Source organism: Anopheles darlingi, chromosome X (genome assembly GCF_943734745.1).
Source record: "Anopheles darlingi chromosome X, idAnoDarlMG_H_01, whole genome shotgun sequence".
Taxonomy (NCBI): domain Eukaryota; kingdom Metazoa; phylum Arthropoda; class Insecta; order Diptera; family Culicidae; genus Anopheles; species Anopheles darlingi.
The window spans coordinates 9,620,418-9,635,417 of record NC_064873.1 but is presented as its reverse complement, the minus strand read 5'-3'; the positions used below and the strand labels follow the sequence as shown (position 1 = coordinate 9,635,417).

At 50.5% G+C, this 15,000-nt stretch overlaps 2 protein-coding genes across 13 annotated transcripts in view; one reads left to right on the top strand and one right to left on the bottom strand.

Annotated features, from left to right (window-relative positions):
* The first annotated feature begins 978 nt into the window (after positions 1–978).
* On the top strand, positions 979–4,988 carry LOC125951433 (sesquipedalian-1). The gene is made up of 4 exons (XM_049680276.1): positions 979–1,251; positions 1,321–1,862; positions 1,938–2,237; positions 3,295–4,988. Exons 2-4 carry the CDS (start codon positions 1,661–1,663, stop codon positions 3,783–3,785), a joined length of 993 nt encoding a protein of 330 aa, XP_049536233.1. The 5' UTR covers positions 979–1,251; positions 1,321–1,660; the 3' UTR covers positions 3,786–4,988.
* Positions 4,989–5,005: 17 nt separating this feature from the next.
* LOC125951357 (uncharacterized) overlaps positions 5,006–15,000 on the bottom strand; it is a 16,248-nt gene continuing 6,253 nt past the window's right edge. For 8 of the 12 annotated variants that reach the window (XM_049680150.1, XM_049680192.1, XM_049680160.1 and 5 more), the window contains 10 exons: positions 10,915–12,140; positions 10,159–10,840; positions 9,713–10,056; positions 9,361–9,562; positions 8,656–9,282; positions 8,032–8,574; positions 7,534–7,923; positions 7,282–7,451; positions 6,812–7,201; positions 5,006–6,707 (listed from right to left, as the gene is read on the bottom strand). In XM_049680150.1, the coding sequence (XP_049536107.1) occupies positions 6,524–6,707; positions 6,812–7,201; positions 7,282–7,451; positions 7,534–7,923; positions 8,032–8,574; positions 8,656–9,282; positions 9,361–9,562; positions 9,713–10,056; positions 10,159–10,840; positions 10,915–12,140 (4,758 nt within the window). In that variant the 3' untranslated portion in view covers positions 5,006–6,523. Of the gene's footprint in view, positions 6,708–6,811; positions 7,202–7,281; positions 7,452–7,533; positions 7,924–8,031; positions 8,575–8,655; positions 9,283–9,360; positions 9,563–9,712; positions 10,057–10,158; positions 10,841–10,914; positions 12,141–12,992; positions 13,848–15,000 lie in introns of those variants that run through there. The other 4 variants (XM_049680216.1, XM_049680241.1, XM_049680224.1 and 1 more) reach the window with 2 other exon arrangements.

Sequence of the window (15,000 nt, the reverse complement as noted above, 5' to 3'; positions counted from 1 at the left end):
GGAGTCTGCCAAACAAGACTGCGATTTAAGATTACCGTAACAGTTTTTTATTTAGCAGACTGGCGGTTGATTTGGAGGAATTTAATGGAATTAATCAATAACCTATTACCAGTAATCGATTATGTTCAATTGTACGAAATGGCACATTTTCTGAGAACCATGTAATGGGCTTAAACCTCAGCATTTGCTTTCGTGACGATCGAGTTCCTGAATAAAAATGCATCAGATATTGAGAATAATTGAACAAATATTGTACGATTGAAAACATTTTTTTGATGAATTAAAACACGTTAACGGTAAGGAAACTCAAGCTGCGCGCGATTGTTTACATACAAAGCTGGGATTTTGACGGCTTTTGACAGCCAAATGAACACTTGTTCATTCAAGTATTCATGCGACTCTCGCAATACCGATTTTAGACAACCAAGACTCCGCGGTTTTTACCAGACAAGACTGGTCGAGTCTTGTCTTGAAAACGAGACAAGACAATCGCAATAGGGGCCATTAACAGTGCAATATGACCTAAGTAAACGCCCCAAAAGTATGCAATCACCGTTACGAGAACACATAGATAAACATAGAAACACACGTATAAAAAACATAGATTAAGATGTTTAGTGAAGGCGGGAGGAGTTTAGACATTTCTAGAACTATAACCAAAAAAGTTATGTAAAAATCCGTCCCTATCCCTACTCCCCTTTGTACCGTTTACATTTTTAAACAGTTGGCCCTGTTGTAAAAAACGCAAAAAAAAAGCAAACATTCAGCGAGAGGATGATGCAAGATGCCGCAAATAATCCGATAAATTCTTACTTAAAGCACTCACAGGCACAACGCCATGGCATAAAGCATTAAAATATATGTTACAAATAATGTAACAAAAACATCGAAAAAGATAGAGAAAAAACATCGTCTGGACTCTAGAGGCTGCCTGTGGCTACAACCCTGTCAAAAACTGGTTGTTTTGATCTCCGGAGGTTGGAAAAGGGTGCCGAGATTGGAAGTCGCTGGGAAAAGTGGGAAGTTTTCCCGGAAAAGTCCGGAAAGTCCGGAACGACCCGCAACCAACCGTAGTGCGAAATAATCCGCAAAAATACAGGGTTGACAGTAAGAAAAAGGATTCTAAATCCTTTTACAAACTACGGGAAGCAATCAACCAAATCACAATCAACCGCAGGGAGCGCAGAATTTTGCGGCCAACATTCGGGGTATCGCGCAGAGGAAACCTTCAAATACCGCACCGGCAAGCAGGTAAAAAGTTTCGTGATTCTGCAACGATCCTGTTGCTTTAATGATCCAATTCTCCTTCCATCATCACAGCAATGTTTGAGTCTGTAATCAATCATTCTACAGCAAGTTGTTCCGACTGAGCTTGCCAATCTACGCCCCCGGGGGTGGTTCGCCGCGCCCAATGGTAGTATGTGATAAGCGGTGGTGAATCAACAACCAAGGAGCACAAGAGCACGCGACCAGCGGTAATAAGTTTGCAAAAAAAAAACAGTAACAACAACGACAACGGCCTGCTGGAGAGCAACAACCTAATTGGATGCTATGAATCAAATCATGGATGCAGTTGCCTTGTGAACGCCAAGTCCTTTCGGTGAGCATCGTGTAGTGACCAGCCGGCACGGCGTTGGCTGCTTCTGTAACAGCCGGCAGGATGAAAATCAACGAAAAGAGCTTGTGTCTATTCGCCACAACGCCCCCGGTCGACCTGGAAGGGTGGATGAACAAACGGGGCGAGATGAATAAAAGCTGGCAGCGGCGCTGGTTTGTGCTCAAGGGCAACCTGCTGTTTTACTTCGAGAAGCGGGGCGACAAGGAACCGCTAGGCATGATCATCCTCGAGGGCTGCACCGTGGGTAAGCGCATGAGGAACCACTGCCGGTGAAGATCTCGATTTACTAAATACAAACTCGTCTGACACTACACCACAGAACTGGCCGAAGAGGGCGAGCAGTACTGCTTTCAGATCATCTTTCACGGCCCCAACAATCGCACGTACTATCTGAGCACGGAATCCCAACCGATCATGGAGCAGTGGATGAAGGCACTCACTTGCGCCGGCTACGACTACATGAAATTGATGGTAGCCGAGCTGCAGCGGCAGCTGGAAGAGATCGAGGGACAATGCAAAGAGAAGCAGCTGGATGCAGTGGCTTTGCCACCACCCAAGGAACCACCGCCAAGGCGCCAGAACCCGTTCAACAAATCGCGCACCACGGAGCAGCACACAGGTAAAGCCGTCCGTCTGTTTTATTTTTGCCGTTTTACTTCGCTTGCTCCCGTGCTCACATCACTAAGCAACGAAAAGCCCTCCCTCCTTTGTGTCGTGATTCCGTAGATGGGAAAAAGTCGGTGTGCAACTAAGTATCGGTAATTGCTTTTTTAAAAAGAATATTTCCATTGAATACTATATTTTTCAGAAATATTATTTTAATACTATTTTTTTTGCAAACTATCATGTCTGCGCTTATCTCCACGCAGGGGCATTTCATGGGAAGTTCATTTATTCATTCAATTTCAAGGAAATTCATGAGATTTCCAACAGTTCTTTGTTTTGAATCATTAAACAACATCGCATAAACTAGTTTTGGAGCACACATGTTAATCAATTTTGCTGTTAGCCAAAGCCGGTAATAATCCGATAAAGAGCCGATATTTAGTTGCAGACCTAATATTAGAATCAGTTTAATTCAGATTTCAATTAACACTTTGAATTAATATACTACAGCGTAATCGAGAAGTATGTTGCACGATAATTAATGTTGGTTAAACCGCATGCATTGCTGAACGGGTCAATGTGTTTCTGGAAACTCTCTCATATATGGTATCTTGTGAACAGGTGTGAATGTGAATGTAATTTGTTTTTTAAATGTTACATTCCTTTTCGTTGTCCGTTGCTGCCGAGGCTTGGTAGGAGAAAATGCTTAAAAGTGAAAATAATACGTTTATCTGTCTGTAGAACTCTGACTAGGAAATGGCAAACAGGTGTCTCTGATCTATCGATCTTCGCGCTTTATACTTGTACGTTCTTGGTCGCACACTTGACGTTCCCTCTGCTTTCGTGGGGCCATAGTGTTGGGTTGCTTGGTACACATTAGTTCTCCACCAACACCAACTCATGCAAGCATGTGTTCAGACTGTGTTCGGCACTTTCTGTGCTGCCGGAAATCGCCACAATCATCCTCCGCGTATCAGCGTCTTCGAGCAGCGCACGCTTGTGGGGCTGCCGATGAGAAGCGATCCTCGAAGCTGATCCGCTCCCTACGGGGACCACTATCCCACATTTAGTTTCAGAAACGACGATCCCACCCCTATCCGGTAGCGCAATCCAATCCACATCGCCATGGGATGACGAGAAGCGTACGATGGTCGCGAACGAAGCGATGGAACTACGTGCCAAGCCAAGGAATCACTCTCCGTCCGCCAGCAAGGGGCCCAACATGGCAGCACCGGAGAGCAGTGGTGTATCCGTCGATCATACGGATGGTATTAGTTACGCGACCACGCCAGACAGCAAAGAGACACTGAACGGTGCGAGTTGCTACTCCTTTGAGGCGATGCACTCGACACTGGGAATTCCAGTATTGGCAGACTTGAGCAAATGGAACGAAAGTGTGCTCCAGACGAGTCCAACGAAAACGACGACGTCGACGCAGATGCTGACGCCGACGGCGGCGCTGACGCCGACGACATCGACGATGGTTGGTGCAAACATAGCAGTTACGACCGCAGCAATGAGCGTCGCAGTGACTAACGAATCATACCCCGATAGATCGTAACATGCGTCATCGCTTTTAAAAACTGCCAAAAACCATTATTCCAGAATTTTTATGATTCATTTTAATGGCGAAACCAACGAAACTGGAATACATCCGCACCGCGGAATGACAGCAGCAGATGAGCAACCCATAGACGAACGAAATAGCAGAACCATCATTCCTGTTACTCTGTTTGAAATTAGGATCTTTTTAGATAAGCTTTTATTGTTTTATCTCCCATCTCGTTTTTGGGTACTTTAGGGGTATTCACTGTTTTATCGACTTGTGAGAAAAAACAAAAAGAAAACAATTTCCTCTTCCTTCTTATCTAGCATCCTAACTGGACCGCAGCTGTCCTGGAAACGGATACGGCAGTTACAACGTCTCGTTATGTTTTCCCTGTTCCGCATAGACGAGCAGGTCAATCATTGGCTGAGCTAGTACTTCATGTGTTTGCGAGTTCTGAATGTTTAGTCTTTTGTTTGGTTTGTTTTTTTCCCTCTTTTACTATCACTCTTATTCATTTTCCGCCCTCATACTTGTTCCACTCTAACGCTTTTTTCTTCTGCTAACACAACTATCATCTATCGCGCATACGTGTTAGCTTGTAGCTTCTTTATCATTTCTTCATTACCACTTTCTTCCAACCCTTTTTTCAGTCAAATATCCTCTGAATAGGAAGCCTCTAGAGTCGCATCTCTAAGCCCTGCACCGTTTGGGGGGCAACAATAAGGCGGGATACAGGAGACAAACTTACTTCCGCCTACGCAAGAGAAACAGTCCCATCCGAAGATCGCTCAATAGGGTTTCCTCTGCTTGAAAATCCCAAACTAAGACGGAAACCAGGCCATTACTTGGGGTGGGATGGAGAGAGCATGTAACCATTTCACCCCAAACAGCAGGCAAACCATTTTTTGAAGGAGCGGGACTGTTAGGGGAGTTAATTATGTTTGTTGACCGTTCATTGTTAGTATATACTTTAAGTAACTAGCAGTAGCCAAACATAACATCCTAGTGCCAAAATTCGAACTAATTACTTCCATCGATGAACGCGAATGTAGCAAAACAAACGAACAAACAGGTCTAATGTATGAATATTTATGCTGCTTCTACATATGTTACATCTTTTTAATCCGTTCATTGTTCATGCTTAATTTAAAAATAAAAATGTAAGTGAAATTTTACCGAAAGCGAAAGAAAAAGAAACTTTGGTTACGACATGTGTTATTTTTTTGTCGTAAACGTGACTCATACTAAATTGGGAGACGCTTGATCTGTTTTGTGTCGTTTGTTTCTATCTCGGTTACTTACCCGAGGATTTCACCGGTACTCTGCATTTAGAGCGCGCCATACTGCTCCTGGCATCACTGAGCAGCATCCAGTAGCATGGGGCACCTGGTATGGAATCCGGAACCAAGCGGCTACGTACACTTTCCACAAACTAATTGCATCACCACGGGATTAGGAAGGTTACATGAGTGAATATATTACGTCTTGGTTTTCATAAGAATAAATAATACTTATAATAGACCGAATCCTGTATGAAAGAGGTCGTATCAACAATTCGATCTGTTACGGATTGCCATTGCCTTTCGCCTACCAGAACGTCCTGCGATTAGATCTGATCTGTGATATTGCCACAACACTGTTTGGCGATGTACTAGTACGGATATCGCTGCTGTTGTCGCTGCGTGACTATGAAATTCCTTCCTTCCTTATCTTTATTGGCCCTAGTAGGTACAACGAAACGCAAACACATCGAATAGAAGTAATGATAAAAATAATCGTAATTAGCAAACGCAAAAAATGATAATATTACAAAACGAAAACAAAATGTTGCAAAACAAACAAACAGTGTAAAGGCTTTCCTCACAAGACTCTCAATACACACATGCGCTGGCCGCTACGTGCTCTATGCGTACTTTTCCCATACTGCAGCAGCCGTTGACTCTCCGAGCTGCTTGGAAGAGGACATACATACTGAAGTTACAAAAAGACGACCGCAATCGCAATAATGAAACCGAATCGTCGGGAGGAATGTGTGGATGCACGCAAGTAAGAGCTTGAGAAGTGGGTTCTACCACACACGTTCGTTCAGATTAGGGAGGGCGCTGCCTTCGTCCAATTGTCGCTTCAACAACAAATACCGCTCGTCCCACTGCGAATGGTTTCATGACAGTGCGTGCGCAAATCTTTTACGGGTATACGGGTTGAATCCTTACGATCCTCTCTTGGGCTTGCATCACATCTGTTAGTTCCGTTCGTCTTAGGGCGCTTGTATCAAATTCTATCCGTCACGCTATGTTTGCTATAGAAGAAGCTGATTGCATTACTATGACTCTCTCCTGGTTACCTATTATCGCGCAATCATGTCGTATGTGTATGGTCCGTGTATGGTAAATAGGTACGAATATATTGCTACCGTTCATAAGCTTGAACGGAAGTCGTGTACGGGGAAGTGGGTGATATTTAAAAAAGAAAAAAATGCGTTTCGCTCATGAATCAAAATTGCGTTTCGCTCATGAACTATCACTACAAAAACAGCTACTTCTCCGTCCGTTCGATAAACATACAGTTTCCCGTCCCGCCCTTTAAATATATATATATATAGAAAAAAACAAGCTCCCTTAATCGGTGCGCAACGGTCGTGGTCTGCCACTGATTGCTGCCTCACAACCGTCGCCAAGCGAGTCGACGACGCCATTGTCGAGGCAGCTTTCCTGTGTAGTGGTGCGGGGCTGCGTTTCGATTGGTTAATACTATTTCAGCCGGGCCTGCAGAAAGCTGTACAGAATACCGGCTTGCGTCATCACGTCGGCCGTGCTCGACTCGAGCAGATCCTTTTGCTTGGAAGCCGTGGGTCCCGGCCGTAACAGGGTTGGCCCGAACACCATGGCAAGGTTGTGCAGCGACATCTTGTTTTCGATCTCCTGCTGGTGCACCCTGGAAGCAGAAGCAAAACGGACAAAACGGAACATGTGTGTCAAACGGAAGAAAGCCTAACTCAAAAACTCTGATGACCGTGGGTAGATCCGCAACTCACTTACCGCATGAGATGGTCGAGCAGCAGGTTGATGGTGGCGCGATTAGGCTGCGGCAGATCGGCGAATATGCGCTGCAGCTCGTGAATGCGAGCCGCCTCATTCGTGTACGTCTGTTGGTTGAAGGCGTCGAACAGCTGCTGGTAATACTGATCGGTGAAGAGCGCCTCCGGCAATTCCCGCAGGTAAGACTTGAGGATGCCCGTGACCGAGTGCACGTCCACCTCCTTGAGCAACTGTTCCGCCTCGTAAGCGTTTGTTTCGAACGATTTCTTCAGCTTCGCCACGTCGGACGCCGAACCAGATACGCGATAAATGCCGACCTCGGCCATACCGCGCCGCTCGACCTCGCGCACGCAAGCACTCACGATGAATGGGATGTCGCGCTTTTCACGCCTGACAATCGAAAATTCAAAGAATTAGATAGTGAAAGATATGAAACGGTCAGCGTCCTCTTGGTGTTCTTCACTACGTACTTGATGACTGACTGCAGTTTGGCACCGAAAAGGGCGCCGGGTTTGGACGTCGGTACCCGGCGCAAAGTCACTTCACCCGGCACGAAGCGTATCACCGTGCCGAGGCTGAGCGATTCCGACAATTTCAGGGACTTGCTGACGGGCGTCTCCTGTAGCCAGCTGCGGCTCAGCTGTAATCAAGAAAAGAAGAGGATTCGAGTAGAGTAGACGGTATGGTAGAGACAAGGAAGGTGCGAAGAGTGATGGCGGTACCTTTAACACGTGCTTTGCTCGCAGTTTCTGTCGTTGCTCCGCATCCTGGTAGAGCAGTAGGCGCAGGTTTTGGCTGCCCTCGAGCTCGAGCACGAACGATTCGTTCCAGTACGGCGAGGAGCTGCGGCAGACGAGCTTGGTTTTGGCCTTGCGGAAGTAATGCCCGTATGAATCGATCTCAACGCACACAAATAGATCACACGGCGGCTGATCGAAACCGGTCAGCCCTTGGATGGTAAGGTGTAGGTCCCCTACCAGCAGACTCTCGTCACGCGCGTTCCTCATTAAGTAGGAGCCCATCTCGGTTTTGATCAGCGCCTGGCAGGCGGTGATCCACGCCTGCAGATCGTAGATCTGCACTGCCAGTTGCCCGGGAAGATTGCACGATTGCTGCGAGAGAAACGGGGAAAGAAATATGCCAATGCAATCAGTTCAGCAAAACCGCTCGTGTAGTTCAGGTGTGGCACTGCCAGGACACTGCACACGGCTGCCACCTACCTGCAGCGAAAGGATCGAATCAATCCACTGCGTTCGCTCGAAGTCGGAGCTGAGGAAGAAGGTCATCGTCTTGCCGGTAGCTTTATTGCCTATCTTAAACACCAGGTTCGGCGAAGCGAGCACCAGCTGGGCCTCCAGGTCTGCCAGCTTCTTTCGATGTTTGTCGCCAACGCGGCTCGATCCACCGGGCGCCCCGCCTAACCGGCTGCCGCCACCACGTCGTCCCATCTCGTCCCGCTCATCCAGCATGATTTGGTCGCGCACCGTGCACGCCTGCGATTTTAGCTGCACGATGTTGATTGGGCTTGCCTCCTTCGAATCATTGGCCGATTCCTCGCAGATGAGGATATCGCGCAGCGGGATAAACCATTTGAGCTCGAACTCGAACCCATTCCGTTCGCTCGCCCCGCGCCCTGCTGCCTTGTATTTGGCACACGCAATAACATCGTTGAAGAGGAAGAGATGACGCAGCTTCCGATGACCGTCCGCTAGCTCGACGATGAACGAGTTGCGCACTAGTCGGCGCAGGGCCTTATCCTCGCTCTTGGGTAGGGAAAAATGGAAGAAGAAAAATGCGATCAATCTCGGCTGCTGATACTGCTGCAGTGTTGCATGCGTACGTACCGGAAACATGGTGCGCGTCTGGACGACGTTGAATTCGGCCAAAAATGTACGCATCGTCTTCGACGCCTGCCGGAGTGGCAGATAGTCGGGATGCTGTTCGGGCGTATGCGCCAACAGGTCCTCCAGTACGAGCGCATTTTTCTGTACGCGGGCGACAGGTTTGTGAAGCAGCTCCTCGAGCGACAGCTTCTGCTCGTTCTGATTCTTGAACACGATGTTCGACACGATCTCCTTAAACTGCTGGCTGTGCGTGCTACAGCTCTTGACCGTATCGATCGCCCGGCCGTAGTTGTGTAGAAACGCACCGTACAGGTGAATGTGGCTCGCCAGCTGCCGAAACTGCTCGCCCACGCACAGCCCATCCGCACCGGTCGCACTGTCGTCGTGGTCAGCGGCCAGCCGGGCACGCAGTACCGTGAGAAACTCGCAATGCACCGCGTGCAGCTCTTCGATTTTGAAGAAAATTGTCTGGAACTCCTCCTCCGATATCACAGGCTGTGAGGTGGTGAGCGTGGCCCGTATCGCCTTCATGTACTGCTTCATCTTGTTGAGACACTCGACGTACAGTGTTTCGCTCGTCACGATGCTCGACACAATGTGCCGGATGATGGTATTACGGTTTGCGTTCTGGGGAAAGATTCAAAGACGAAGGACGGAGATGATAAGGTGCAATCCATGGAAGATCATTCGAGAAGCTGAACGTACGGATATCTTGCGTGATAGACCGCTGCTACTGCTGCTGCTGCTACTGGTTGCTGTTCCTCCGGCGGCTAAACTCTCGGCTACGTCACTTGTGGCTGGGTTAGTGTCGGTCGAGATCGCACGCATCAGAACGGGAGGTGGGCCGAGATCTGCCTCCCCATCGCTATCGATCGAGCTGCTACGGTTTTCGTTATTCTGAGTCGAGCTGGCAAAAAAGAGAAACAATATCGCGGATTATTGCTTCTGTTGCTGTGTTCCAGGAGCTGCTCTTGCAAAACAAGACTTGGCCGTACACTTTCCAACAGGTTGTTGGGCGCCCAGGAAACGATGCCCATGGACTAGCGATCCCACTTACCGTATAAAATACTCAATGTTTACATAGTTGTTACGTCCGGGAGATTCAGTTTCCAGTGGCTGCACGCTGGTTTGGCTGCTGCTGCCATGGCTGCCTCGTGCTGATGGTGGTAGCAGCAACAGTGTGGCCGCGTTATCCTCCGGTCGGCCCTCGGTGCCGATGCCACCCGGCTGAATGTAAACGTAGTCACCGTCCCCGTTGTCCAGCGGTACCGTATCGTAGTAGTGCTCCTGTTCCTGTTGCGTCGCCCCACCGATCGAGGTAACTTCTTCGCCTGCCCTCGTGGTCCCTCCCGTCCGTACACTGTCTGAGCTGAGCGAGGAAATCGATTCGTAGCTCTTGATCTGTTAACCATCCCAAATAAACCAACGCGAAAGTGAGAGAGTGTGAGATTATCCCGCAAAGAACGATTAACATCGTCATCGCGATAAAAGCGATTGCCTTACCCGCTCGGTAATGCTTCCTCCTCCGGCTGTACCACCACCACCACCCCCAGATGCGAGGGATTCCTTGGAACCGAGCACGCTGGGTAAACTGTCTCCCGTGCCTTGCCGCTGGTAGGTGAGTGCCCGTTGCAGGTGGGGCGTTTGGTCGGCTTTACCAAGGCTACCGGTCGGGCTGTCGCTGCTGCTGTGGTAGCTCGAGTTGTTGCCGGTCGAGGTCGATTGCAGCTTTCCGAGACTGCCGGTCGGTGACACGCCGACCGCCGAAGCAGAAGCAGCCAGCTCCACCCGGGTGCCACCCTTTCCCAGTGAGCCGGGCGGGCTGTCAAGGCTAGCGGTTGGACGCCCCTTGAGACCCTCGGTTACCGGCGATGGTCGCTGGTATCGACCGTACTCGGACGTCTGCGTCGGTGGGCCACCGGGCTTTACGTCCAGCGAATCCGAGGATCGCTGCCGATAGATCTCAACAGCCGGTTTAACGGTGGACCGTTCCAGCGAACTGCTACCGATGGTTGGATTCGTTTGTCCACTGGGCTGGTCTGCCGCAGTAGTCGTTCCACCACCACCACCACCTCCTCCTCCTTCTTGTGTCGACGGTCGCCCCCCGTGCTGGCCATGAACTGCCGACGATGGCACGGTAGGTGGTTCAACCGGAGCGGCACGGCGTACAAACTTCGGTGGCGGTCTGCAAGAAAATCAGGAAAGGCAATCACTCAATTAGACGATCATCGTTGTATCACATGGATGCGGCGAACCTACCGTGGTGGGACCTTCTTCTTTAGGTCTACGGCTGCAGTCGCGATGGATGACGACGACGAAGATGATGCTGACGATGCTGCCGCCGCTCCCAGCAGCTGAGAGGTGCGCTTGGAGATTGAGGAGCCGTTTGCAGTAAAGGCACTACCACCACCACCACCGCCAGCTACTGACGCTTCAGCACCAGCCGTAGAGGAGCCGCGATCCGGTGGTGGTTTAGGATGATGCTGCTGCTGCTGCTGCTTCATCGGATCATGGAATGTGCTCGCGCTACCAGCGCCGACGGTCACACCTGACTGACCCGGACCTTCCCGATCACCGATTATCAATCGCTCCATGCTACCGCCAAAGCGTTCCCTCGCACTCAACACCGCACCACCGCCACCGCCGGTGTTAATGAGCACGTTCTCGTAATTGTTATTCGTCGTCGCCGTCTTTGGTGTCGAACACTTGGTTTGGTGGTTGCTGCTGCTGCTGCTGCTACTACTGTTGCTACTATTTTCCTTCGTACCGCCTCCTCCCTCCACCCCGCCATCGGACTCGGTGGTGGTGGTGGTGGTGGTGGCTGTCGTGGTATTGGCTACCATGGCATGGCCTCTGCTGCTGCTGCTGCTGCCTTCCGCTGCCTGCGACTCCTTCACCTCGATCACAGTCACAAAATGGCTCGGCGGTGACAGGAGCGTGTGGGGTGACGATGGCGGTGGTCCACCACCCTTGCTCTGGCTGGCACTGCGTGACCGACTACCGGGGCCTCCCTCGCCTTCACTACCACCTTCGGTGGCCCCCTGGACACTCTCCGAGGTTGATTGGGTTGACTGATGGTTGTTGATAGCGTTACTGCTGATGGTGGCCGCTGATGCAGTTGTTGCAGGTGGCGTCGCCGTCGATTGGTTGTTGTTGTTGGTGGTGGTGGTGGTAGTGGCCGAGCTGCTGGTGGTAGTAGCATTGGTATCCCTGCCGTTCGGATGGGTTGAATTGGCGGCCGCTATCAGCTCGCTCACACACCGGCGACTGTGCAGGTTCGACGTCAGCTCGCTGATGCACTGATTCAGCGGCCCATCGCGCCCGCTGCGCAGTTGCAGCAGCTCGCTGCTGTTGGTGCTCTCTCCTGCGCCTTGGACCTGAGCCGTACTCGAGGAGGCTGCGACTCCGGTCACCGTGCTACCGGCATTCTCCGATGTCTGATGATGGGAATGGTGGGGATTGGGAGCTGCCTTGATGATTTGATTCTGTGCGGAAGGAAGAGACAAATCATTGGATGAAATCAACCATCAAAATGTACGGTGCATAAAAAATTGAGTGAAAAAGAGAGAAAGAGAGAGAGAAGAGAGAGAGAGAGAGAGAGAGAGAGAGAGAGAGAGAGAGAGAGCACGCGCGCATTCTCTAGCGCAGACTAGCACTAGCAAAGCAGCGGCGCTTGGCGCACTCCAAACCTATGCCTCCGCGCAAGCAGCGAGTTAGCGGACGGGGTTGTGTTTCTGGCGGCACCGTATTTTTGACGAACGGAATGGATTATTGAAAGGGGGAGCACGGACGTCAACGGGCCGGAACCACAGAACACTTGTGTGTGGTGCACTTGTCTCTGCATCCTGTGCCGTGGTTCACACCCACACACACACACACACATACGCAAAACACACACAAACATACATACACACGTGCCGGTTACGTGTGATCCTCCCCCTAAAGCGCGACAAAGCGAGAAAATTTCAATATCCAACAACACCAAGGCCCCCTTTCTTCCCTCCCTCCCTCCGTCGCTTCCACTCTCAGCAAACACGATCATTCGTATGGCTTCCGGAGCAGAGCAGAGCAGAGCACAGGGAAGGTTTTTGGTCGGCACGGGTCGGTGAGTCAACGGACAACACCTCTCCTGGCGCCCCAAGGGGGTAGGGGATGCGGGTTTGTTTTTTGCTGTCTTGGACTTGGATTTATGTAACACACTCCGAGGGGAAGGGCGGGAGGCAAATGTTGCAGTGTCCCTTCCCAACATGCACGCAGCAGCAGCAGCAGCGTCAACTGGAGAGCAGGAAGCCAAAAGCACTCCCCAACACTCCCTCTGCCCCATGCTCCATACTTACCAATTTACTCCAGATTTGGATCTTTTCCGATATTCCAGATTTCTTTTCGGTTGACCGCACGACGTTCTCCATCGTCCATTGGGTCTAAAGAAGGGAGTGAGGAGAGGGGGGGGGGGGTTCTGGTTGTGGGCTGTTGGACACAATGGAAGTGGTGGTGCGGATGGCAAGACACGTGGTACGCGTGGTCTCCAACAAGCGCGTTCCAATCAGCTGCTCCTAAAGGGAGAGGTCGACACCGCCTATGGCTACTTTTCTTCGTGCCTAGTCGGCGCGGTTAGCCGTTTTCAAGTGCAGCTTTAAACGGGCCTACACACACACACATACACAGGGCACTTAATCGTTCGATAGATGGGCTCCGGCCCCGTCGGTCGCGGTGCCACTGGCGATGATAGGGTGACAATCACTCACTCACTTCATTCCGGGGTACGCATCGATCGTGTTTGGTCACCATTCACACGTACATATATGTATGTACACATGTACATAGAGAGGGAGAGAGGAGAGAGATAGAGAGAGAGAGAGAGAGAGAGAAAGAGAGAGAGGGCGGAGTGACGAGGGAGAGATAGATAGATAGTAAGATAGAGAGATAGAGAGATAGAGAGACCAGCAGCAGCAGAGATCATTCTATTTATCATATACACATCGCACTCGCGCACGTACGTGTGCGTGCGTGAGTGTGTGTTTACATGCGCGTAGTACATCCCGCGTTGACGCGGTTTTGGTTCCGCGAACGATACCAGACGCAACCCCTTCTCAACCCTTGCGCCTTGGCCACAATCAATATACACAGATCTCGGGCGGCGATTACTCACGAACCAGCAACAGCAGCAGCAGCAGCAAGCAGCCCACCATTCCTACCACCACCACCACCACCACCACCACCACCACCATCATCATCATCACGGGCAACACATGAACGGTGGGGCATTCAGACGCAACGCAATAAGCACCTACATACGCACACACAGGCAGACCAGACACACAGTGAGATAAGGGGTAAGGAGGGGAGGGGGGGGGGGGCTGAGTGCGCTCAGCAAGCAGAATCATCTGCCTAATCACACACAACCACCACCACCACCATTCACCATACCAGCACCTGGTGTGCGTCGATAGTAAGACAAAGGTTCGCGATATCCGCGCGGCTTCTGAGATGAGGGGGAGGGCCCCCCCCCGGTCGAGGAGAATAGTGTGCGGGCGGGCAGCAGCCAGTTGCGAGATTGCGTGTGTGTGTGTGTGGGTGTGTGGTGTTAGATTGCGTTTTATCAGTTTGCCTGGACCGCGCTGAACGAGGGGAAGGCGAGGAGGAAGGGGCTACCAAATGGTGGTATATCCGCGCCGGGGTTCACCAATTGAGTTCGACCTGGGAGGGTTTAACCTCCCCCATACACGTTCAGATTATCCATCCATGCCAAACATACCAGCTCTTCATGCACATCAACTTATTATCAATGATTGCCTTCTGCTATTGTGCTATTCTACCAAATAGACCAAATATTGAAAAAAAAGAGAACGAACGAAAGAAAGGAAACGACGCATACATATTGTTTACAATAAGTTCGATTCGATGGATTGCAGCCTCAAAATCTGCGTCCTAGCACGCTCATAAGCCCGAGAATATCGATCCTAGCTCGCGTTTTTACGTGCAGCACTGACGTTCCGATTGCTACACAACATGTCACACGAAAGCTAATGGATAATGTTAACGTGTATGGGAGCCTTGAGCAACTCCAGTTTCAATTACTGCAGAGAGAAAAAAAAGAAGGATAGAGAATCACCACCAACCCGGCGTGAGAAAAGGAAGATGGGATGGGGGGTCAGATGCACAATTGTGCTGATTTCCGTGCTGCAACATCCCTCCCTAGGGGTGGACCCGGCAGAGAATATGTTTCTGGGCGGTTTGTGCACAGCACGAACAGCTGTTGAGCCCCTGAGGAGGAGTGTGGTTCGTCGCCTGATGACGGTTTGTTGTTGTTGTTGCTGCTGCTGCTGCTGCTGCTGCCGCTGCTGC

Bases quoted from the DNA above. Each gene is read 5' to 3' on its own strand.
- LOC125951433 (XM_049680276.1), top strand. From the start codon at position 1,661: ATGAAAATCAACGAAAAGAGCTTGTGTCTATTCGCCACAACGCCCCCG. The intron at 1,863-1,937 runs GTAAGCGCATGA...ACTACACCACAG, and splicing joins CCTCGAGGGCTGCACCGTGG to AACTGGCCGAAGAGGGCGAG. The intron at 2,238-3,294 runs GTAAAGCCGTCC...TCCCACATTTAG, and splicing joins CACCACGGAGCAGCACACAG to TTTCAGAAACGACGATCCCA.